This window comes from Pinus tabuliformis, chromosome 7 (assembly GCF_031772625.1).
Source record: "Pinus tabuliformis cultivar Carrire ecotype Pingquan chromosome 7, CPIR1, whole genome shotgun sequence".
Classification (NCBI taxonomy): domain Eukaryota; kingdom Viridiplantae; phylum Streptophyta; class Pinopsida; order Pinales; family Pinaceae; genus Pinus; species Pinus tabuliformis.
Genome location: NC_142293.1, coordinates 767,355,138 through 767,382,164, shown reverse-complemented (window position 1 = coordinate 767,382,164; position 27,027 = coordinate 767,355,138). Strand labels below are relative to the sequence as shown.

Genomic DNA, 27,027 nt, shown 5'->3' with positions numbered 1-27,027 from the left:
GTTGTCCAGACCCATCTCATCAGGAAAGACATCCCACATCTTTGTCTTTCCCTTCAACGACTCATCCCTCTGCTTGTAGATAAGACGAATGTTAGTGTGCACATACACCATTGTCTCTACCATGGATTGCTCAAGCCTGCTCTTCTTGACACTATACAAATTCCCATATGTGCTCCAATTCCTCTCGCAACAAGAGAATGAAGTCACCTGAGAGAGGAGCCTCATCGCTAACTGTTGTAGAGGAGGGCCTGTTGCCCCATGATTTGCCCACCAAGAATAGGGATTCTTAGTCCCCCTGTCTCTAATCACATCATATCTTGCAAATTGACCAGTGTTAGTGGGATGCTCGATCCTCAAAAACCCGCCTGAATGCATCTTCCCTCCCCTATGAGATTTCACCATCCATGTGAGGAGGGAATCTGCAGGAAAGTCCACCATTCAACCACTCATGGTTGTAGTATTTTGGGTTCCATGAGTGAGCCAAACAATGTAAAGGTGTGCAATTCTTGTCCCATCTGCTAACAAGAATATGCTGTATAGTGGTGAAGAAGGCCTATGATGATGTCTCATACTCGGGGCACTCACTCTATAAAATAATGCTCCTCAGACTCAATTATGGAATCTCATCCCTCATAAACCTATCCTAGGATGGGTTGGTCTATATCTACAAATTGAAGCAAGGAAATGATAGGGTCCATGATCTGAATAACTAGATCTACCCTCTCCCACCAAGCATCATCTAACACTGTGTCCTTCACCCTTTTAGAGGCTACCTGATCTATCTTTCCCCAAAAAGACCAAAACTTTGAAATAACCATGGCCCCAAGAGTGGTCTTGACCTCCCTCAACCTCTTCAACATGATGAATGAAGAGGCAAACCGTGTATCCGCAATCTTCACCAATGATAGATTGTTGTACTCGTTGTAGATAGTGAGGGCATTTATATGGATTTGTACAAATTTATGGATATGTCGTGCATCCTCAATAATGTTACCAATCCAAAATACATCATAAGCAATAGATTTCAGTGCTAAGTTCAATGAATGGCAATGTAAGGTGTCCAAAGCACTTGTGGATATTTAGCTTCCACAATCATGCCAGCAACCTTACAAACAGGTGCATTATCTGTAATGATTTGCACACAAGAATCAACACCTACATCTTCAATAACTTTAATAAACAACTCACCCATATATTGTGCATCCTTGTATTGTCCAAGTGCGTCCACTGCTTTCAAGAAAACTGGATCATTCAAGGAAGACACTGTGAATTTGATGAGTCGGTGTCGTGCTGAATCTATCCATCCATCAAAAACAATGCTAACCCCAGATGTTGGCCATGATGCTTTAATCGGCTCAAGCATTTTTTCCACCTCTTTTTTTGCCTTCATCAACAATGTGGTTCTAAGCTTCTCTGACCCAAGAGGCACATACCCTAATGGAGCCCCTTGAGTTAGAGCTCGACACATCTCAATAAATAGAGGTGAGCGTGCAACATTGAAGGATATGAAGTTTTGATAGAAAAAAAAGGCAATGGTGAGATCAAGCTCTTCCCGTTTCTCCTTCTGAAAAATCTTGTCCATTGGACCAAGTGAAATTGCCTTTCTTTTTGTTGCTTGTCCCCCACTAGAACTCTCAAATGGGAATTTGTTGCTGCCTTTCCTCAAGAATGGAAGGGGGTCATCATTCTTGGCTTTTTTTTTATTTTGCAGCCACATTTGCCATACCAACATTGGACTCTCTTTCCATTTCTTTCCTCTTTGATAAAGGCACCTTTGTACAAGCTCCAATCCCACAACCTGGTAAAGCCAACAAATGACCTTTCACACGGAAATATGTGCTCATGAAAGTATTGTGGCAATAGCTACATTTCCAACTCACATTGCCTCCTCCCTTCACCTTGTTGCTTGGTCCTTGCTCTCTTGTGACATATTTCCACAAGGGATATTTGTCAATGTTACATTGAGGAGGAAGTCTTCCCTCAACATTATTTGCAGCGGACTCTCATGAAATTGGGAGAGGAGGGGCATCTCCTTCCTTTTCCCCTTCCTTATTGCCCTTGATTGAGCCATTGTTAAGTTTAGGTATGTTCTATCCTAGAGCAATTTATTTAATTTTTCAGAGTTAGCAATCACACCAGCATTAAAGTAAACTGCAAATAGAACATAAACATAAATCGTAGAAGACAAGCCAAGACAAGAAGACACAAGATGTGGCACTAGCCAGGGACAAACCCCACAATGTGGGGAAACCCTTGATCAATTCTTCTTTTATGTTCTTCAAAGTTCAGCAAAGAAAGTGAGAGAGATAGTACATTTACAATAGAAGTCAATGCTTTGAGTTTTGATATCTGCATGAGATCAATTGAAGACATATTGCTTTAACTGATTCTCTAAGGTGACTCCTTCACCTATCATAGCGCTGCCTCTCGTCCATTTGCTGCACATAACTATGTGACATCATGTTGTACTGTCACAGTGTAGAGCCTTGATGACTGAGCTGCTCTCATCTGCTCTCATCATCATTCTACTCATTATTTATCATGCCCACTGTGCTACATCTTCCATGGTCTCATTCATCATCATGCTGCCCATGCCCATGATCTCACTCATCATCATGCTGCCCATGTCACTGTTCTTCGAAACATGTTGAGACTACCTCATGCTAAATCTGATTACAGTGATGATACGTATGCCAAGGATCTTCTCATTGAATTCTTATCTCATCATCGAGTCATAGCAAGACTGTAATATATTCCAATGACAAGTCTGCTACAGGACTGCCACCGAAATCAAGACTGCTCCTTGTCATATCAAGATTGCCATGCCGAGAATGGATAGGCTTTAGTTCCTTAACCCATCCGAGGAGACAACTGAACTCACTACGGCTCCATGACCTTGACTGTGACTCCGTTTGACTGTGTCTTTGCTTGACTGCGGCTCTCTGCAGCTTCATGCCTTTACAGTGATTCCTCTTCATAACTGCAGATGCATATAAAGAGTCTCCATTGCTGCGTATAATGACAGTGTATAGATTATGTGTATATATCATGACAGCGTATAGAGTGTTGTACGTACATAACTGCGTATGCGTATAAGCCTATAAGGTGATAGCGTTAGTTTCCATAACTGTTGTGCGTATAATTTTCATAACTACGAATGCATATCATGACAGCGTATAGGTGTTGTGCATACATAACTGCGTATGCATATAAGGTTTCATATAAGGTGTTGTGCATACATAATTGTGTATGCATATAACGCTGCGTATAAGGTGTTGTGCATACATAACTGAGTACGCATATAAGGCTGCATATAAGGTGACAGCGTATAGACTGTCCACGCTGTGCGTATAGTTTCCATAACTGCGTATGTGTATATGTATCTCCATTATGGACAGCGTATAACGTCTTCTCCTCTACAGCATTTAGGGCTGGCTGTAGTTTAGGGCTGCGTAAACCTTCACACCTTGGCAGCTATAGGTCTCTTATTAACAGCGGCTAGATCTCCTTGACATTATTATGACTACGGCATCTTCCATGCGTTATGACTACAGCTTCTTCCATGCATTATGACTGCGGCTCTTCATGAATGTCACTGCGTGTAAGGAGTCTCTGTTCCCTTCATATAAGTGACTTCCGGGTAGCGTATGAGAATAGTGTATAACGTCTCCTCATGATCAGTATAAGTCTGCGTTGGATTAGGGCATCATCTTGCAGCTAGGGCTCCTTCTAGGCCAGCGTATTCTTTAGTTCTCTCCTCCTTCAAAAACCCAAGACGTGAAGAGGAGATCACATTAAGAGTGTGTGCTAAATGACTTCAAATCCTCTTCTATTTATACTAAAACATAGATGATGAATAGACATGACTATTGGGCTTCTGAGCCTACTCAAGTTGCTGGCCGACTTGACAATTTATTTTATAACATCAATAAATTCATAACTTCATAAATACTTATCGGAATTGGATGATCTTTAGATCAATCCTACACCTCTCGATGAGAGGGATCCAATAAAATTATCAGCTGCCATAAATAATTTGACCCACATGGAGTTTGGCCCTAGTTGCCAATTTAACACTCCCTCTCAACTAGGGAGAACTCCATCTACTAATCCATATGTCCAACTGTACTATCTCTGCCATCAGTGCCCTGCACTGCTCTGCTCAGCTCTGCTGGCTCTGCTCAGCTCTGCTGGCTCTGCTCAGCTCTGCTCAGCTCTGTTGGCTCTGCTCTGCTCTGCTGGCTTGGCTCAGCTCTGCTTTGCTCAGCTCTGCTCAATTCTGCTTGCTCTGCTCTGCTCTGCTTAGCTCTGTTGAACAATAGTTTTTAAAACCGGAACCGATCTAACCGGGACTGGTTTGGTCTAAACGAACCGGTTTTAAAAAAATACATTAAATTATTAATTTTTAATGAAACAAAACTATTTTTAAGATGTAAAACCATGATTCCAAGCCAATAGAGACAAAATATGCAAATTTTGCTCATTTATATACCATGTAAAGGTGAATACATCAAAATGGCACCGAGTGCAATACATATCATCGATAAAATAGCAAAATACATAAGAAATGCTCTAAATGGCCTATAAAGTCCAAAAACAATGTTGCAAGCTATGAGGCCATTGGCCTACTACAAGTCTACAGTGTACACATGATCAATCATCAAGTTCATCACCACTACTAGACACAGGATCATCATCAAGAGCTACATAGACATCATCTGGTTCAGAGTCCGAGGATGCCTCAGCCTGATCTACAACCTCAGTATCAATGCCAGCAATGACAATAGAAGTGGACCTAATGGAAGCACGAGTTTGTCGACCTGCATGACTAGTGCTTTCCATTGGTTCTTTGCCTTTCCTTGATGCCGCTACTGATCCTAGTTCTGATGCCACCACATAATCTGCATCATCCCCCGCTAAAGCCATGTCGATATCAAAATCAACCTCAAACACAGGTTCTTCAGTCTCCTCCACCCATTCTGATGTTGGATCAATATCGTCCAACACAATGGGATCTAGATTAGGAGTTTTGCTCATCATTTGGAGCTCCGATTGCATTTATTGTTTACCCCCAAACCATGAAATCCTGAAAACAATTAAGTCTGCTGAATTTTGAGTGAAATCTAAAATTCTAGTTTCTCCATATTGAGGTTGAAACCGCTCTCAAACATCCTGAGTCATTTCATGGTAATGTTAAAAATTTAAGTAAAAGGATGAAAATGAAAATTAAAGGAAATGTCACTTTTAGTTTAAGAATTTAACATTACCATTAATTGCCAACATTGTTAGGGTTGAAACACCCTTAGTTTCCCCCCAAAACCCCTGAAACACAGTGAAAATATGCTTTTTTAACTTTACGGTGGGCATGCCTAAAACCGGTCGGTTTAGGACGGAACCGGCCAGTTTGATACAAACCGGCTGATTCCGTCCTAAACCGGCCGGTTTTCACCGGTTAGGGCAAAAAAATGGAGAAATGGGCATTCAAACCGGGTTTTTTGACCGGTTTAGACCGACGGGCTTACTAACCGGCCGGTTAGACCGGTAACCGGTTTTTAAAAATGGTTTTTAAAACTATTTGTTGAACGATGAAGAAGAAGAATTGATCGAGAATGTGTCATACCATTCTCCACTGACCCGAAGTCAGTCTCAGAGTGTGTACCACTGGTCCCAGGCCAGTTCTCAACCGACCCGAAGTTAGTGTCATAGTAGGTACAACTCCTACCACTGGTCCCAGACCAGTTTTCTACTGACTCGAAGTCAGTCTCAGAGTATGTACCACTGGTCCCAGACTAGTCCTCTACTAACCCGAAGTCAGTGTCATAGTGGGTACAACTCCTACCACTGGTCCCAGACCAGTATCATTGATCCCAGATCAATGAAGGTCATCCTCGCATAGGGAGTACAGTAGATACAGCGATGCGTCCATCGGTACTACTATGGTCCCTATCCTCATTTCCCTACTCATTGATCAGATGAGAGGTACTTCGCACGAGTCCCAAGCTGCATGGGTAGGATGCCTCAATAGGAGAACTAATCAATCATGTCCTCACAGGAGAACTAATCATCTTGCTACACAATCGTCATGGAGAACACATCATCCAGACCTCACAGGAGAACTAATCATCCTGCTACACAATCGTCATGGAGAACACATCATCCAGACCTCACAAGAGAACTAATCATCCTGCTACACAGGAGAGCGAATCATCCTGTCCCACAAGAGAGCGAATCATCTTGTCCCACAAGAGAGCGAATCATCTTGTCCACAGGAGAGCGAATCATCCTGTCCCACAAGAGAGTGAATCATCTTGTCCATAGTGCGCACCACCAGGGGAGGGTGAGTCACCCTGTGGTCGTATGTTGCTTCAGTAAGAACCGCAAGCCCCCAAAGCTCCCAGAGCTCAATGATGCAACATGCAAGACCCTTTTACAAGGGTCTCTCGACGACTCCAAGTCGTTTGGGAAAATCACAAATTTTATCCTTCCCCGGGGCTCTAACAAAGTGTAGCAACCTGTACATCATCTCAATGCAATGGAGCCTCCTTGCTTATCGACTTACCACATCCCAGATAAGGCAGTATCTGATGTCTATCTGTTGGAGCAATCATTGAATACGGGATTCCTCAATAATCGAATCCCACCTCTGGTTGTCACAGAGAATCACAGTGGTATTCGTCATGTGTACTCACTGAAGAGTTTCCACAACCAAGCAACTTCATACGAGGTCATACTCGTAGTTATGTATCCAGTCTCGGCGGTACTTATAACAATCAACTTCTACTTCCTGTTCATCCATGATATCGAAGTAGAATCAAAAGAGAACCAGCACTGAAAAGTGCTCTAGTGATCCTCCACACTATCTGCCCAGTCAGCATTCGAATAATCACGCAGTTTTCATATTTCCGACAATGTATCTCAATCCATGAGAGATTGTGCCCCGAAGATATCTCAGAAGATTCTTGGCCCCAATCCAATGAGGCTCAACCAAATATGAGCTCACCATGCTAACTGCAAAACATATGTCTGGAATCCAACTCCCTCTTACTTCTACAAATGAGAGGGTATGCACATGTTAGAAATAGTTCGTCCGCATAAGGTGCCCGTATGAGAGGTCTATCATCCACAACCTTCGGGTAATTTGGATTGGTTTCACTCCTAGTGAATCTCAGCTTCATCAAACAGTTATCGATCCTCTCATACTACGCCTGGGGTGTTTTGCTTCAAGCCATAGAGGGCTTTCTTCCACCTGTATACATGAGATTCTCATTCATGAATCTCAAACTCCATGGGTTGTTCCAAACCTGTGGACCTGCTACATGAGGGGAATGGTCCCCTTGTAAGATTTTCCTTCAATACATCTCAGACATGTACCTTCATGCTCTTTTTGAATTCAGGCATCCCGGTCACCATTTGACTCACAGACCTCCGGTGCTGAGTCAATGGACATGGTCCCCAGTGGACTTGATACAACCCTGAACTCTAAAAAATCTATTTTCAAACACGTACCTTTCCATCAATGATTTCCACCCTGAAACCTTTGACTTCCATTTCCGATATGGACACCAGGTTCTTCTTGCGATCAGGTACATAAAAGAGATTCTGGGGTTCCTTGCTTTCTTTGAAGAGTCAACCATTTCCTTGATGACCTGCATTACTTATCATTACTCTGATCATTGAAGATGTCCCTGGAATGATTATTATCTCCATCAAGAGATGTGTACCTGTCCTTCGAACACTCCTTCGCATGAGGGCCAAACTTATTGCAACCAAGGCATCTGCCTTTCCTTCCACCCTTAGATCCGAACTTCCCAATGAAGTGATCTTTAAGTAAGCCATCAGAAACTTATGCTGCATCATTCTGATAATATTCTCTGCTTCGACTTCACACTAGGTGAATTAGAAAAGGGATGAGGAACCCATTGATCCTTTTGTCCTGTCCCAACTATCTTCAGTGATTGCTCTTTCACTCTTGCTTGGGCATTGTCTTCACCTCAGCTCTAATCCCATGTTAAGTTTAGGTATGTTCTATGCTAGAGCAATTTATTTAATTTTTCAGAGTTAGCAATCACATCAGCATTAAAGTAAACTGCAGATAAAACATAAACATAAATCGCAAAAGACAAGCCAAGACAAGAGGACACAAGATGTGGCGCTAGCCAGGGACAAACCCCACAATGTGGGGAAACCCTTGATCAATTCTTCTTTTATGTTCTTCAAAGTTCAGCAGAGAAAGTGAGAGAGATAGTACATTTACAATAGAAATCAACACTTTGACTTTTGATATCTGCATGAGATTAGTTGAAGACATATTGCTTCAACTGATTTTTTAAGGTGACTCCTTCACCTATCATAGTATTATCTCTCATCCATTTGTTGCACATAACCATGTGACATCACGCTGTACCGTCACAGTGTAGAGCCTTGATGACTAAGTTGCTCTCATCTGCTCTCATCATCATTCTACTCATTATTTATCATGCCCATTGTGCTACATCTTCCATGGTCTCATTCATCATCATGCTGCCCATGCCCATGATCTCATTCATCATCATGCTGCCCATGTCACTGTTCTTCGAAACATGTTGAGACTGCCTCATGCTAAATCTAATTATAGTGATGATACGTATGCCAAGGATCTTCTCATTGAATTCTTATCTCATCATCAAGTCATAGCAAGACTGTAATATATTCCAATGACAATTCTGCTACAGGACTGCCACCGAAATCAAGACTGCTCCTTGTCATATCAAGATTGCCATGCCGAGAATGGATAGGCTTTAGTTCCTTAACCCATCCGAGGAGACTAAACTCACTATGGCTCCATGACCTTGACTGTGACTCCGTTTGACTGTGTCTTTGCTTGACTGCGGCTCTCTGCGGCTTCATGCCTTTACAGTGATTCCTCTTCATAACTACGGCTGCATATAAAGAGTCTCCATTGCTGCATATAATGACAGTGTATAGATTGTGCGTATATATCATGACAGCGTATAGAGTGTTGTGCGTACATAACTGCGTATGCCTATAAGGTGACATCGTATAGTTTCCATAACTGTTGTGCGTATAATTTTCATAACTGCGAATGCGTATAATGACAGCGTATAGGTGCTGTGCATACATAACTACGTATGCATATAAGGCTGCGTATAAGGTGCTGTGCATACATAACTGCATATGCATATAAAGCTGCATATAAGGTGACAGCGTATAGACTGTCCACGCTGTGTGTATAGTTTCCATAACTGCGTATGCATATATGTATCTCCATTAAGGACAGTGTATAACATCTTCTCCTCTACAGCGTTTAGGGCTGGCTGTAGTTTAAGGCTGCGTAAACCTTCACACCTTGGCAGCTACAGGTCTCTTATTAACAGCGGCTAGATCTCCTTGACATTATTATGACTGCGACATTTTCCATGCGTTATGACTGCGGCTTCTTCCATGCGTTATGACTGCAGCTCTTCATGAATGTCACTGCGTGTAAGGAGTCTCTCTTCCCTTCATATAAGTGACTTCCGGAACAGTGTATGAGAATAGCGTATGAGGTCTCCTCATGATCAGTATAAGTCTGCATTGGATTAGGGCATCATCTTGCAGCTAGGGCTCCTTCTAGGCCAGCGTATTCTTTAGTTCTCTCCTCCTCCAAAAACCCAAGACGTGGAGAGGAGATCACATTAAGAGTGTGTGCTAAATGACTTCAAATCCTCTTCTATTTATACTAAAACATAGATGATGAATAGACATGACTATTGGGCTTCTGAGCCTACTCAAGTTGCTGGCCGACTTGACAATTTATTTTATAACATAAATAAATTCATAACTTCATAAATACTTATCGGAATCGGATGATCTTTAGATCAATCCTAAACCTCTCGATGAGAGGGATCCAATAAAATTATCAGCTGCCATAAATAAGATGACCCACGTGGAGTTTGGCCCTAGTTGCCAATTTAACAGCCATGAATACTGTAAAACAAAAAAACAAAAAATGCACAAATTTGTAAAAGAAATGAATTTGCAAACTATTGTAATAAAAATGCAAAAATATTAGAGAGAAAATGCATGCACTTGTTGCTTGAATCTCCTTGAAAATGATCCCACACCCTTTGCTCCTTGCTCCCAAACACCCACAACAAAGTAAATGAGTGAATGTCCAAAAAGAAATGAGGAAAGACCTCTTAAAAAGTCGCGTGGGTCGTTGTTTTGCCAGATTCATGTATGGAAATCGTGACACCTAGTGTCCAATCGGGACACGATCCGGATTCAATCGTGTCCTGATCGGACACGACGTGTCATGATATCCACATACGAATCCATACGAATCGTGTCGGATTCGCAACACATAACCCTTGTAGGACGAATCCAGTGACATAGCTCATAAGGAAAGAATTTTGGGTTTTCCCTTTGTGGGTTTTGCCCTACCTATGAGCCTAATCCTAGTGTCTCATGTCTCTTGCTTATTGTCTATTATTCATTGCCTATTGTGATCTCTATTTATTGCTCTTATTGAAGAATTACTGGTTGAAGTTTTTCATGTATAGCTACTTGTTGACTAAAGTATAAAGAAACAACAAATTGCATCAATAGAAGTAGTTATCAATTGTGAAAAACTATTCTAGTCATTACATCACTAGAATTTCAACACCAATGGAGTTCTCTCCATTCCCTATTAAAGGTAAAGCAAGCTTCTAAAGATAAAGGTTTGTATTTACCATCATCAAAGTCTATGAGTCGATTCTTAGACACCTCCATACACCACACATTATTTCAAACTTCGTGCACAACACCAATGATACTAAGCACGAATGGCTTCTCTCATCGACTCTTTTTGACATTGACACTCTAGAGTCTTTTATCCAGGAACGTATTCAAGACGGTGATGGTTGTCTTCTACAACACATGTGGATATCTTTTCTTCTTTTCACTAATTATTTGATCATACTAGCCTCCTCTACTAAGGCCCTACAAAAACAGATCAATCTGTGACCTGCAACAATTAGTGATCAACCTGCGTAAAACCAAGGTTATGAAATAGAACAAATCAAAGCATGTCCTATCAAATTACCATTTCCACTTCCAAGGGAGGAGAGATAGAGATCACTATGACTTACACATATGTAGTAGTTCAATTCACGGGACCTCATTTCAACATAAGACACACCCTCCAACCTCAACTAAACAATGGATATGGCTCCCTTGTCCTTCTTGAGAGTTATTGCTTCCATAACCACTTCCAAGATATCTAATCCAAGATGCAACTCTTAGACACAATCATCAAGCCTACAATACTCTATGGTTGTGAGATCTAGTGACCTAGTTTGTTTTAGCTTGTTGCACTAAGATAAATAGAATCTAGGCCCTCCTTCTCAAGTGCATCATTCGAAACAAGTGACTTTCCCCCAACTCATTGTTCAAGAGGAGTTTAGGGATGAGCTCTTTGTCTCAAGGCCATTTTATGCCGATATGATTCATTCACAAAACCATAATTTTGGGGACTCAACCTTCATATAAGACAAGTATCCCTACTAAGCATTCTGTTCTTCAAAGGCCATTGTCTCAAATAACACAGTTGCACTTGATCTTAGTTCTCAGGGGTCTCTCAATTACTTCAATCAATGGCCTTCTATACAAACATATCATTCAACCAAGATTTGGCAGTCTATCATAGAGGGCATCTATCACCTAGATTGAACCTCTAAGTGGGTCTCAAACCTAAGACCAGCCTAGATCCATCTTAACTTCAAATCTATCTAGCGTCGAGAGGGATCAAATCTCTCAAGGTGCAAACCTCTTTTTTGAGTGCAAAACTTGAGGAAAGGTTTGCACCTTGACAGGACAATGCAACATCTCTTCCATATTGGGCTGGAGAGCACCTCTCCACACAATGACTTTCCATGCTAAGCATTTTTTTAGGCTGAGAGATGATCTAATCATTTGACCTTCATACACGAGGAGAAATTGGACACATGCCCTAGGTATCCCTTTTGATTAGTTTTGAGTGGGCTCCCATAACACCAAAGTTTGCCAATTATGTCACTTGAGAGAGAGACAAAGGAGCATCTTATTTTCCAAAGCCCTATATATTGTGAGATCAAAGGGAGATACTACTATCTGTCTCAAGATGCAAGGAACTCTCTTTGCACTTTTCTCCACTACCTTGACCAAAGATGTTTTTCCCTCTAAATGAGGGGAGTATTCAAACACAAATCCTAATCTTTGCATATCCTATCACAGTTTGAGGCCTCCAAGAGAATTAGCTGAGGGCTAAATTACTTACTTGAGACCAATGAGGAGTCATTGCTCCTAGACATACATAGACCAACAACTCAACAAACGTGCCAAATTTGGTAGCGACAAAGTCAAGCTCCCACCCCCTCTAGTACACCTCTCAGGTCCGCTTGAGCAACTAGGCTTCTATTGAGAGTTTCTTCACCACTACCTTGGAAGTTAAGAGAGTTAGGCTTCCTCATTGTTGTGTTCCCCCTAGGATCATACAACTGGGACCTCTCAATGCCTATCATGGAATCCTCACTCATCCTCAACAACCAGTGCCAACTCCAGCAGACCATGACATCCTCTCTTTTATTTCAGTTTGAGGATTATTGTACTTGCAACTTCTTTTATATCTAAACTTTTAGTTAGACACTTAGTTCTATGTCTTTTCTACTTTCTGTATTGATCTATGAATTGATATTGCACTCTCACTTTTCTCCATTCAGAATTTCTAGGGGTTGCTTTCTCGCTCCCACTTTTTTCATTTTCAGTATTAACCTGCACTCCTGCATTGTATTTAGACTAGATGTACCCCTTTTAGTCCCATGGTCCTGATTCCTACTTATGTGAACATTTATTGGAGATTGGACATTAATAATCTTATCTTTATCATATCTTTATATTGTAATTATATTTATCTTTATTAAAGATATTTATAAAGATAATGCCATGACTACATGTGCCTCAATTTGTGTTGATATGGATCTTAACTAGGGTTTACCCAAGGAGCAGAACAATTTCACCACAAACTTGAAATGAAGAAGGTGAGGGCGATGAGATAGAGAAAAAAAAATTAATTGGAGAATCTGTAGACAATGAAGCTAAAGAGAAAACTGAAAGCCTGAGCATCAAAGACATGGTGCAACTAATGCAAAGGAAACTAGAGAAACTAATCAGAAATGAGAAAATCATGAGATAGAAGTGAAAACTTAAGACAATAAGACCAATGTCAAAAGTAATGGAGGGAAGAAAGCAATAATTAAAGCCAAAAGGAGAAACTCGTAAAAGAGACTACATAGGGAGGGAGTTGACAGGGAAACGAAATAATAAATGAGAGTCAGAAGATGAACAACGAAGATATAGTCTAGATCAAGGAAAACCCGAATGATTGGCCAGATCAGAAAAGCTTCTCCCAAAAAAAGAAAAACAAAGGTGGAATGACTAGATCTGGTAAGGCCTGCAGGTAAGTGCTCGCCTCACTAAGACTAAATGACTTGCTTTCCAAGTACGCTACACCCAGCAACAGGCTAGACAAATGTCCAATCGTGTCTTGTGAATAGGCTGGAAAAATGTCCAATAAGTGCAAGGCCTTGATGAATTTGATGAAATAGATACCTTTCACCCATACTAAGCTTAAACAAGAGTTTTTGTTCTCCTACGCCGAAAACAATTCGTGAATTTCTCCCTAAAGCTTGTGTACAGATTATCCTACTTATAATCATAAATACACATCACTGCAACGAACTTATCTAAGTGTTTTGTACAACTGGGACTCTCTGACATTTGACTGACCAATTTACATTGTCCTTTTCGACAAATTGGTATTTTAATATTTCTTATGTCATTATTTTGGAACAATGTTCTTTTCCATTTCACATGTTTTTACAAGATGTTGGCAAGTGTATTACAATGGAACATAGACAATTTAAAATGCTTGAAAGAATCCCTTTGGCTAAAATGAAGCATGTGGATGTATCTGTTTTTCCAGATTCGCGTAAGACTTCCACCTCGCCCAGACTAAAAAAAATGGCTGGCTTGAAGGCCCTTGCGTGGAGAATTTGAATCTTAGGGGTATGAAACTCCACCACTTTACCATCGAACCAGAAATAATATTGTTTTTCCCACACGTTTAGTAAATTAAATAATCTCTGAACATGGCTTTCTCATGCTTCACCACATTTGATACTTAGTATATCATTAGATAATTATTCAGCCAGAGGGGTTGCAGCTATTCGTTTATATGAGCAAATGGATGCGAAGTAGATGGGTGGAAAACAGATTTTTACATGTAGTTGCAATGTGCAAATGAACGAATTAATTGATAAAAGCAAAAACAATTCGTACCTAGGATATTAGCAGCTTCTGCAATGGGGACTGAGAAGAATTTAGCGACCTCGTCGAACGTGAGAGACTCGTCCCAGCTGATTTGCTGGGGGGCATCCCAAGCTTCTCCATGTAACGATTCGTAATCGACTCCTGAGGCATATTTCTTCTTCAATTCAAGTCGAATACCCTCCAAATGTTTAGATACCTGCTAACCCCACCTCCTTCACTGCCCGCAACAGATTTCGCAGATTCCTTTCTTACTGAATGCGTTGAGTTAAACCCTGAACCCAGATTCCAAATGCAATTATGCGATGCAGACTGCATAGAATGTGAAGAATTAAAGAGCAGTATGAAGCCTGGGTGTGCCTTGCAATCACACGAATCCGTTTAACTCCGAATTCATTAAAGTTTTAAACACGTAATGCACGGCTTTATGCAAATATCTCTCGAAAACTCGACACATCCGGCGCGGTTGTACAACGAAAACAGACGATCAACTGTTATGTGGTTCAGTGTCTGTTTAGACCAGGTAGATCGTACGTACAGAGATCTTAAGCTATTTTGAATAGTAATATTAACATTAACATCGATAGCTAAGTGGTTAGGCTGATCTAATTAAAAAAAAATTAAAAAGGGTGATGCATCCTACCGGCTTTGATATAGAAAAAGGGAAAGAAATTATTTTAGAGAGGGTAAAGATATATTATTGGATATTATTGGAGAGATTGTTTTTTCATCTGATTGATGTATTGGGCATTTTATAGTTGGTTGGGGGTTTTATTGGTAAAACTCAATTCAAAAGAGTATCTCCAACTTTTAGCTAGTATGTGCCTAGTAAAACTCAATACGAACATCTCATACCCTCTAGATTTGGGGTCTACTTTTTATTTTCACTCTAAGGGTTAGAATAAAATAGATTTATTAGTAGTATATATCCATTTTAAGTTCGACCTATTTTAATGATAGATGATGTGCAAAAAAAATTAAGTACAAAATACAAAGTGTAATTTTTCATTATTTAAATTGTATTTTTGAATGCTATATGGAATATTTGATTTAAAAGTCCAAAAATTCTTTGTTGGATTTTGACCAAAAAAAAATATACTTAGAAAGGAATCAAACTATAAAATACCAAGACCATTTCAAAAGATTTAACCATATAAATTGATTCTCTATATATAGATATATATGAAGTCGATATATATATAAATTAGTTGACATAGATCGTCAACTAGTTTATTAAAATGGCGTATTGAAATATATTTGGAAACTATAAGGTTTAAACATCTTACTCACGCATTTTTATTTCAAATTACTTTAACTGAAATTATATTAAGTCATAAAAACATGTATATTCATTTTTGTTTTTTATTATAGCCAACAATGTTTTTTGTTGAGAGAATATTTTATTTTTATTTTAAGAGGAACACTTATGGACAAAATTACATGTCACCTTCATACTAAGTTGTAGAATAAGCCTCGGCTAAATAAGTGGGTAAAATTATTTATTTTTTGTAGAAATTCCCACTGTAGATCAACAGATTATGCAATATACTAAAGCAAAATACAAGATCTACTTCTAGAACAAACTTTGCGGAAGCTTAATCAAATATGAGCAAGATCAAATAGAACACATATAACTGAGAATGAGAAATCAATCACCCATGAACACAGAAGAATAACCCGGGGAAAGCCTCAGCCTAGAACCCCAATCTCTATATTATCATACAAGTGGAAATATGTCCGGATTACACAAAGCTTTAGCTCACAAGCTATCCAGCTCTCGGTGCAATCCCTCTGCTGCTCATAGGCAGTCAAAGGCTTCTCACAAACCTTCTCCTCTGCCCTCCAAGCCTCCTATTTCCTTGCACAATTTCTCCTAGGCCCTCAAGCTGCCACCTGTGTGTAATAATCCCTGACACACTGCTCTGACCTCTGAAATAACTGCACAAACCTGAAGGAGATAATTCCTTCTGCATGGATGAGTTTTCTTTATAGGAAAAATCCTCCAACTGATAGTACATTGTCCCTTCCTCTGATCTCAACTTGGTCTCTGACTGAACTGACATGCATGAGTTATTTATGAGATAATATTCAGTTATCTGGAGAGCAGCAGTTACATGCATGCAAGCATTAACTAACTGAACTCACAATTAATTCCACAAACTGTTGGAACTAATCTAACTGGACTTAACTCAGTTAACTTAGCTAACTAACTACAACTCATCCTTATCTCTTTAACTGAGGGACAAATTCCTCAATTAATGGAGAAACTGTTGCATGTCCCCACATAGACTTCATGTTTGATTTTTTACAACTAATTAACTCGAGATGAATTAATTAATTATTTTACAAACAACTGGTAAGATCAAATTCGAATTTTACTTCTCAATTTTAGTTCAGAGACTAACTAAAATTGGAATCCATCACGAAATGATATTTATAGCAATGTTATTTTTAGCACTTCCATTTTTCATTCCTTGTTGCTATGTCCAACACTGGTACCCGAACTGCTATTTATAGCAGTGCTATTTTTAGCACTTCTATTTTTAGCATTTCTTGCCGCCATTTTCAACACTCCCTATCAACAAGAAAGGCATTTAACTCAAACCCGATTCTAAACCTTTGGAATGTTCTGCATGCAACACTTCTTCCAAGTGTCGTTACTCCAGCAACTCTAGAAACAAAAAAGCTCCCAACTGACCTTACTGTTGGGCTAGAAACATCCTCTGATGCTGAAGCTCCCTATGCCGCTAACAAGTGCTCCCACTGTGACCTCTGAGCTATTGCAACACTCCATGCATCTCACACCGTTGCGCATCTCTCTGTGCCATCCTGCACTGGTGCAACACTCTTGTGCCTCTCGCATTGTTGCAGCCTGCTAGCTCTGCACTATCTTGGGATTCCTGCACTGTAGCTCTCTCTGCCACTCCATCCGCATCTGCCTCTACCCACTCAGCCAGTCCTACTACTCCTCGTCGGGGCTCCCGTAGCAAGGTCTAATCAAAGAGGTTGGGTACCTCAATGATCCTGCCCCTATTCCAGCCTTCTTGGGACTGTCACTCCACATCGCCCCACCTCCTACCTGGAGGTATGGATGCATGTGATCCCTCTGCCCACTTGGCTCGAAATTTCCCCCTACTGGAGGTCTCTGCATGAGTAGATGTCTCTACTCGATCTCCTCTTGGCTTCTCTAGTTGTGGCTGCTCCACAACCTCCTGAAGTTGCTTCACCAATTGTGGCTCCTCCACAATTGTCTGAGACTTATTCTGGCACTGCATTTTGAAAAGTAATGTACTCTCCCTCTCAACCACTAAGTCTCCATCAGTTGCCTTGCTCCTCAAGGCTTTGCATGAATCTTTAACCTCAAGAGCATACAGGTTCTTGACTCGTGAACCGATCTGCTTCACCTGTCTCGTGGTGATGTGTCTAAGGAAAATCTTTCCCTTACTGGAGACTACATCATAGCCTTTGTCTTCCAGCATTGTGATCGACACCAAATTTTTCCTCAGTCCTGGTACATACTTGACATCAGTCAAGGCAATGCGAGCTCCATGCTCCCTCTGAAAAACAATCGTGCCTGCACCTAAGACATTATACTTTTCATCATTACCCATCGCTATGAGTATTGGAGATCTTTCTCCTCCAAGGTACTGAACAAACTCTTGTCGTCGCCATGTGGAAAGAAGCTCCATTGTAAAGAAACCAACCACATCCCACCATGGATGAACCATGCATGCAAATAGGGTGAAATCCAACTCGAACTGTGAGGCCAATGCCTCACCTTCAGATCCTTCCTTGGATCCCATCTTGGATTTCTTCAATGGACAATTTGTAACAAAATGGCCCACCTCATGACAATAAAAGCATCACACTTTCGATTTGTCAAACTTCTTCCCACCATGGGAAGAACTAGATTTGGGATGAGAATCCTTCTCCTTCCCTTTCTTTGCCTTACTCGCTAAGGCGCAATTTTCTTCATCCTCCTTGGATGAAGAACCATCTCTGGTGCTTCTTCTTAACTCCTCCTGCATCAGAAGATCCGACCAAAGTTGTTTCCAATCTGGCAGTTTTTCTCTTCCATTTACCGAGTCTTGGTAGCTATGCCAGCTCTTAGGAAGACCGAGGAGTGCAAGACTCACCATGTCATCATCGGTTGTCGTGATCCCTACACTTCCAATCTCGTCCCTGCAGGTGGTGAGCTTGTTCAGATATGTAAAGATTGTGTTGCCCTTTTCACACTTGATTTTCCGAAGCTTGTCTTTTAGCGCCAGCTTCCTCTGATCGTTGTTGTTCTAATATAGATCTTTCAATGTTTTCCACATCGAAAACGGTGTCTCCTTCCCATGGAGACTCAAGACTATGAGGTCTCGAACTCCCTCCAGAAGGATTCTCCTTGCTCTAGCCACACATTTCTTCCATTCCACCAATTTTGTAGCATTACCTATTGTGAGCTTGGGGACTTCTTGATCAATGAAGTCATTTAGACTGTTATCCTCTAATACTGCTTCTATGTGATCCTTCCAGACTATATAATTCACGCTACCATCAAGGGCATGACGTGATAAGAATTCGATTTCTATATTCAAGAACCTCAAACTTCGAACTTCGAACTTCTTGTATATTGTTCTCTCCTTTGATCACCTTTGCTCTGATACCATGTAAAAATTCCCATTGTAGATCAATAGATTATGCAATATACTAAAGCAAAATACAAGATCTATTCCTACAACAAACTTTGCGAAAGCTTAATCGAATATGAACAAGATCAAATAGAACACATATAACTGAGAATGAGAAATCAATCACACATAAACACAGAAGAATAACCTGGGGAAAGCCTCAACCTAAAACCCCAATATCTGTATTATCATACAAGTGGAAATATGTTCGGATTACACAAAGCTTTAGCTCATAAGCTATCCAGCTCTCAGTACAATCCCTTTGCTGCTCATAGACAGTCAAAATCTTCTCACAAACCTTCTCCTCTGCCCTCCAAGCCTCATATTTCCTTGCGTAGTTTCTCCTGGGTCCTCAAGCTGCCACCTATGTGTAATAATCCCTCACGCACTGCTCTGACCTCTAAAATAACTGCACAAACCTGAAGGAGATAATTCCTTCTACATGGATGAGTTTCCTTTATAGGAAAAATCCTCCAACTGATAGTAGATTGTCCCTTCCTCCGATCTCAACTGGGTCTCTGACTGAACTAACATGCATGAGTTATTTATGAGAGAATATTGAGTTATCTGGAGAGTAGCAGTTACATGCATGCAAGCATTAACTAACTGAACTCACAATTAATTCCACAAATTGTTGGAACTAATCTAACTGGACTTAACTCAGTTAACTCAGCTAACTAATTACAACTCGTCCTTATCTCTTTAACTGAGGGATAAATTCCTCAATTAATGGAGAAACTGTTGCATGTCCCCACATAGACTTCATGTTTGATTTTCTACAACTAATTAACTCAAGATGAATTAACTAATTATTTTACAAACAACTGCTAAGATCAAATTCAAATTTTACTTCTCAATTTTAGTTCAGGGACTAACTAATTTTTTTTTTTTTTGTAAGTGTAGGTAGTGTCTTTCTTTTCTATTTATGATAAACAAAGAGACCAGATACATCGTTTTGGTGGCCTCAACATGCCCCGAAGGGAAACCAGGTCTGTTGGCCACCTTAGTTTGCTATAAGCATTCCAAAAACAAAATTTAACGAGTCTTTCCATACTGGCTATATGCACTATACAACTGAAACTACCTATTAAACTACTAACATGCATAATACTATGAAAATAAGAAGTTCAAAAAACCACATGAGAGCCTCAAGAGGATCATTCCTTTCTGGTGCTTGTGTTCTGGTCCATGTCCATGGGAGTATCCATTTGTTCCTCCTAACTTGGGTTAGTACAAACCATCCGGGACAACAGCTGATGCATCTCCTCCAGTTTGTTGTTCTGCCTGATCATTATGACCTGGAAGTTTTTCATTTCTTTCTGCAAATTTGGCATACCGTTTGCGATTTCTGCCATTTCCTTTGCTACCTATTCCAGTGCCTTTGCCAGGAGGCGTTTTAGTACCCAGTAGATATGTAGAGACTGCCTATACAAAGTCAGCCTTCCCCGCGTATTCCCTAGATCTCTAATTGCTTCCACCCATTCTTCAGTCTCAGATTCGGACTGTTCCTCCAACACGTTGGTTTCCATGTCTTGGATGATTCGGCGGATATCCTCACTCATGCCTTCCTGGTACGCTCTTGCCGCTTCCTGAACTGCTGTCAGGGTAGACCTTCTCCCTCTGCTCTGGTTACTTGGGACTTCTGTTGGCCTTCTTCCCTGATTCCCTTGCCTTGGTCGACCTCTGCCTCCACGTCCTCTGCCGCGTCCCGGGCGCGCCATCCTGTTATCTACCCTCTCCTATTGACAATTATCAATCACAGGTATCAGTTTTTTAAGTCTCTTATCAACGTCTTCCACTACAGTTTTCCCTTTGGGTATTACTCTGCTCCTACTGTAGTCACCGTCATTTTTTTGGGTTTGACATTGATCACCATTATCCGGATACAAGAGGTGTATAAGGCCCTCTGTCATGCGGATCAACTGGTGGGCTAAGGGCATAATTTTTGAATCCTCTCTTTCAGAATTCCCCTCTACTTTTGCAGTAAATTGCTTGCCATAGTTTCCCAAGTTACTTCCCAGACTGTGCTCCCGGCTACAATTTCCTTGTTCATCAAGGATCCCCTCCCAATTCTGATCCGGAATCCCCTCACAAAGTATTGCAAAGGGGCGAGCGAACTCGCTCGAGCCCTTTTCATCTTCAGGTCCTTCACATGAATTAAACTTATCCATTCTACCTACTGTGACAGAGAAAAGGGGTGCAGGGGTCTCAAGTTTCACATACCCAGAATTGCTAACCTCCCTGATGGCTCCTCCTGGCTGCGCTGCGCTCTGCTCCACTTTCGTCCTACATAGATTACCCCTTCTCTTACCTTCCGCCACCTTCATATAATTCCTCTTCGCCAACCTTCTCACTCCTCCATTATCGCCGCCACTACTACTAATCATCTGCATTCCACCTCCCCCACTCCGATTTCTTGAGACTTGTGTTGACCTGCTATTCATTGTTTTGGCTGGAAGGGTGGCTTCGTACCTGTGGTTGCGTCTGGCTGTCCTTCCGTGATCATAATCACTCCTGCCACCTTCACCTACCTTATTCCACATCCCGATCGGGAGCCATCTGTCTCTATTGCCTTTGATTCGTGTCTTCATGATTGTCCTGGTTGAGAATCGTTCTTAGCTGTTCTAATTCTAAATCTTCTGAGTGCATAGACCATATATTATCCATTTTCCTTCCTTGTTCTTGGCAACCCCAGTTCGCAAGAAAATCTACTGCTTTGTTAGCCTCTCTTCTAACATGCTTAATGATCATATATTCAAATCTTCTTAGGATAATTTCCAGTTCTTGGATTAGACTGGCCGTTCTCCAGCTCTGCATAACCTTGTCCCACGAGGTCCCATTATTAAGTTTTTTGAGAACTTGTATAACCATTTGGGAATCTCCCTCCACTTCCAGGTTATTATATCCGTTTCTGATTTCTATCTTTAATCCTTGACGTACTGCCATCAATTCAGCCTCATTGTTACTCATAATGCCTCCATTATTTGCGTAGATCCATTTTGTTCTTCCTTGATCATCCCTAAACAGACCTCCAATCCCTATTGGGCCTGGGTTTCCTTTAGAGGCTCCGTCGAAGTTTAACTTTACAAATCCAACCGAAGGGTGGGAGAAATGCAGGGTGCCATTATATCCTATCCTGGGTTCTTTCCACATTTGTGGAGCCACCATCCCTTGATGCAAGTTTAGCTTCCTTAAAATCTGCTCTTCTTCCGGTGTCGTTTCCTAGTCCTCCCCGTTCCAAGTATCTGCAAGTATAGTCTCACAAATATGGCTCAAGGTTTTTTTCCTAGATTTGGTCTTTTGTCATCTCTTTATTTTGGAAGGTTCTTCTGTTTCTTTCTTTCCAGATCATCCACATATTCGTTCCTACTGTAAGGCTCCAAGCTCGTCTAACCACTGGGCTTGTAAATTGTCCACTTCCCCAAATTTTGATAGTGTTTTTAATGCTCTATTGATCTCTATGGGTTTTTCCAAAGAGCATTCTAACCTCTTCCCATTGTTGTTGAGCTTCTTTGCATGAGTTTAGGAGGTGTTCTTGTGTTTCCTGTTCTTGTTTGCATAGAATACATCTGGGGGGGCCCTGTATGCCTCTCTTTTGGAGTTGGTCCCAGGTCAGGATACGACCTTTGGTAACCAACCATATGAAATGTGCCACTTTCGGCCACCAGTTACTATTCCATATTTGTTTCCAAGTGACTGTCATATCCTCTGGTTCTCTGGAAATTAGAAGATGGTAAGCTTCTTTGATTGAAAAGTTTCCTTTTATTGTATGTCCCCACCTTAGAATGTCCAGTCCAGATCTTATAGGTATTCTCCTTGTCTGCATTTCCTTTTGATATAACTCTTTTTGCTCTCCAACTATTTGATCCATCCATTCTTCCGGATTCTTCCAAATTCTCCATACTTCATCTTGGCTCTCCATCTTCCAGAAGTCCCTTACTAAATTCATTCCATTCTCAGCTGCTTTTTGGCCTATGTCTATTAGGGCTTGCAATCCATTCAATATTTCTCTTTGCTGCCAGGCCTCCTCCCAAAACCTGGTTGAGCTGCCATCCCTGATTTCCCAAAAAGCATGCCTAGTTATTATTTCTTTGTTGAGACTGGCTAGATTCCAGATTGTCGACCCTTTCAAAGTATCCCTTATTCTTAATATTTCCTCTGGTTTTGTAGGCATATTATATTTTTTTGTCCATATTCTTTTCCATAGGTCATTTCCTCCATTCAGCCACCGCCACCACAACTTAGCACCCATTGCCTAATTCAAGATATAGGGGTCTCGAAGGCCTAATCCTCCCTCCATCTTGCTTTTCACTAAATCCAATTTTCTTTGATCCTTCTGACCTCCCCATATGAATTTTTTAAAGATCTCTGTCATCTTTCCACACGCTCCTTTTGGATCTGCCATGTTGATAGTTGATATATTGGGATTGATTGAAGGATTGCCTTAACTAAAACAGTTCTGCCCACAAAATTCAGAGTTTTGAAAGACCAATTTGTTGTTTTTTAGCAATTTTCTCAATGGTTTGTTACCAATTTGACATCCTCATGGGGTTCAGGGCTAACGGTGTTTCGAGATATCTTGTTGGGAGTTCTCCTGAACGGAATCCCAGAGTTCTTGTCAAAAAGTTTTTTATATTTCCAGCAGTGTTGAAAAAGTATGTGCAGGACTTGTCATTGTTGATTTGCATGCCTAAAGCTGTCATAAAAAGGTCCACTTTACAAAACAACATAATGTCATCTACAAATTGCTGATGGGTAATGGGAAGGTTGTTACCCCATATTTAGATTCCCTTCAGCTTTCTTTCTCTTACTTCTTTTTTGATGTATCTTCCTAGGCCTTCAACAGCCATGATGAATAGGAAAGGAGACATAGGGTCTCCCTATCGCAGACCTCTAGACACTTGAAAAGGTTGGGAGGGGGTTTCATTCACAAGGATGGAGAAGTTGGTAGACGAGATCATGGTAGTAATCCATTCAATCTATCTATTACAAAAGCCAAAAGCCCTTAAAACTTCTTTCAAGTACTTCCAATTTAGACGATCATAAGCTTTTGAGAGGTCAAGTTTAATCATCATACCTGCTTCCTTTTTTACTTTCAAAGAGTGCACTACTTCTTGGGATACCACAAGTCCATCCAGGATTTTCCGACCTTCAACGAAGCCTGTTTGTTCCGGGGAAATAATGCTACATAAGATAGGCTTGAGTCTCTTAGCCATTAAGGTAGCTATTATATTACAGAGGGCAATAGGTCTAAATCCCTAGGGGACTTTAGACTTAGTTTCTTTAGGAATTAGAGATAAGAGTGTTGAGTTTAGGCTTGTACTTACCTTCTAGTTCCTTCTTGATTCCTCCACTACGTCCAATATGTCTTGGCCCAAGAAGTCCCTTCCTGCTTGATAGAATTCCGCTGTGAATCCATCAAGGCCTGGGGCTTTATTCTTTTTCAAACCTTTAACTATCTCCTCTACTTCTTCCAAAGTGGCTGCTCTCATCAGGGCTAGGTTTTGTTCTCTAGTGATCCTGCTCGAGATCCCTTTATAGATTCTTTCAATAGCTTCTCCACGAACTACATTGGATTCCATAAGGAGATCCTTGAAATGCTTCACCAAGGCTTGTTCTATTTCCTCATCTTGTGTAACTCTCGTCCCTGCTTCATCTTTAATAGAAAAAATTCTATTTCTTTGCCTTCTTTGAATCATTGCTTGGTGGAAGAACTTTGTATTCCGTTCCCCTTCTCTTAACCAATTTACCCTAGATTTTTGCCTCCACAAGGTTTCTTCTTATTTTCGCCTCTCTTCCAATTGCCCTATCAGGATCCCTTCCTCTCTGGCCAGTTCATCGCTTCTACCTGTATTTATTATTTCTTGTTGGATTTGCTTCATCTTCTGGTCTAGCAGCTGCTGATCTTTGAGTATATGTCCAAATTCCTCCTTGTTCCATTTCTTGATGTTTCCTTTCAATTCTTTTAGTTTCATCTAGAATGTCTGCATTCTGTTTCTTCCTCTCTGACTACTTTGTTTCCACCATTCTTCTACTTTCTTCATGAAATTTTTATCCCTGAGCCAGAAGGCTTCAAACCTAAAGGGTTTTCTCTTAGGGCTAGCTTTAATGTCCAGTTCAGCTTTAATCGGCCAATGATCCGATCCCATTCCAAGAAGAATCACAGCTTCAATGAAAATGTCCCAATTTATGATATGTTCTGACATTAGGAATCGATCTAGTCTGGAGGCAATCTAGTGTCTGCCTCCCCTCCTGTTATTCCATGTATAGATTCTGTTTGTTGTCTGTATGTCTACAAGCCTTTGTTCTGCTATCTAATCTCCGAAGGCTTCCATGTCTGCCTTTGTTCTTCTGAGCCCACCCTTTTTTTCGTTTAATGATTTTATCATATTGAAGTCTCCTCCCACTATCCAAGGTAAAGCTGGATACAGGGATCGCATGACTACCAGGTTCTGAAGGAACACCCTACGTTCACTCTGTATATGGGGTCCATATACATTAGATAAGAGGATCCATTCTTGAGAGCCTAGAATTCTGAATCTACCTGAGAGGATGCGTGGTATGCTAGTCCAGCCTTCAAATTGGACTTCCTCTGGGTTCCAGAGGATTGCTACTCCTCCTGCACTACCTGCCGCATCTTGTCCAATGATCTCATAATGCGGCTTAAAATTGCTCATCACTTCTTTTAGTTTGCTTTCTCGTAATTTTGTTTCTTGGATTAGCATTATATTTGGTTTATCTCTTTTGAGTCTCTCTTTCAGATATCTTTGTTTTCCCTTACTGTTTAGCCCTATGATATTCCAGGTTGTAATAATCATTTCAATAGTTTGAGGGGTTGTTGGAAAACCTCCGACAAAGGTACAACTTTTCCTGAATTCACCAACATATCTCCTACCATTTGAATGGTCTCACTCATAGGTCTCCTTCCTCTTTTCCTTCCACCCTTCCCTGTGATTCCTGTTTCTGTGTTCTGATCTCCTTGTGATCCAAGTTGCTCTGGTTGCTTTGCTGTCCATCTCCCTCATTTTTCTTTGTATCTTTGGAACATGTCTTTATAGAGCTGTTTCTGGTCATTTGGTATGAACCGTTCATCCAGATGCTTCCATTCTTGTAGGATTTTCCTCATGATCTGTTCTTCCTCTCCTTCTTGTTCCTGCTGGGGATCTACTTCCATTTGGATCTGTTCTTGCTCCCGATCTCCTTTCTCTCCCTCTTTTTCCAGTTCTATGTTATTCAGTTCCTTGTTTTCCTTTTTATTTTCTTTCTGGATTTCTCCTATTTCTTCTTCCTCTTCTTCACCTTCCACTTCCATTTCTAAATCTCGTAGGACCTCAAACTGGTTCTGGCTTTTCTGGTTACCTTCTGAATAAGAAGGATTTAGTTTGGTTTTTCCTTTTTGGGGTCTCTTTCTTCTCTGTACTTCTATAAACCCTCCCCTGTTTCCTTCGTTCATCTTCTTTTCCTGCTCTGTATTTCTCTTTTCGTCCCCCTGATTTATTGGAGTGCTGACTTCATTCATCGGACAATGTTTAAACAAATGGCCATACTCATGGCACCGTCTGCACCTGAAAGGAATGTGTTCGTAATCGACTGGCTGTTGCCAAACCTCATCATGATATTCTATTTCAATATGATCCGGCAGTGGTTCTGTGATATTCATGTAGACACAGATCCTGACATATGATGTATATCTACCTCTCTTAGTGGTTTCTGCTACCTTCACAAAGGTCCCGATTGAGTTCCCAATTCCTTCTAAAATCTCTGGATCCCAGAACTCTATCGGGAGTCCAAAAAGTTTGACCCAAACTAGTGCTGCTAACATTTTTTCCTTTTCCGGATTGTAGCACTCTTCCCATTGCCTCATGAATAGTCCTGCATTATTGAAGAAATATGGACCCTCTTCAAATATCCTCTCCTTATCCTCCAGATTTGCGAATATTACTGTGAAAAAACCCTTAGCCCCTAATTTAAGATCTATATGCCCTTTGGGTTTCCACTTCTGTTGTATCCATTTCATCAAATCTTT

The 27,027-nt window shown here is 40.8% G+C and overlaps 1 protein-coding gene across 1 annotated transcript in view; it reads right to left on the bottom strand.

Annotated features, from left to right (window-relative positions):
- The window catches only part of LOC149249808 (uncharacterized), a 202,716-nt gene extending 182,360 nt beyond the window's left edge, over positions 1 to 20,356 (bottom strand). The window contains exons 1-2 of the mRNA XM_089453482.1: positions 20,240 to 20,356; positions 14,338 to 14,527 (exon numbers count right to left, since the gene is read on the bottom strand). Coding sequence (XP_089309608.1) covers positions 14,338 to 14,527; positions 20,240 to 20,356 — 307 coding nt within the window. The remainder of the gene's footprint in view (positions 1 to 14,337; positions 14,528 to 20,239) is intronic.
- Between the last annotated feature and the right edge of the window lie 6,671 nt (positions 20,357 to 27,027).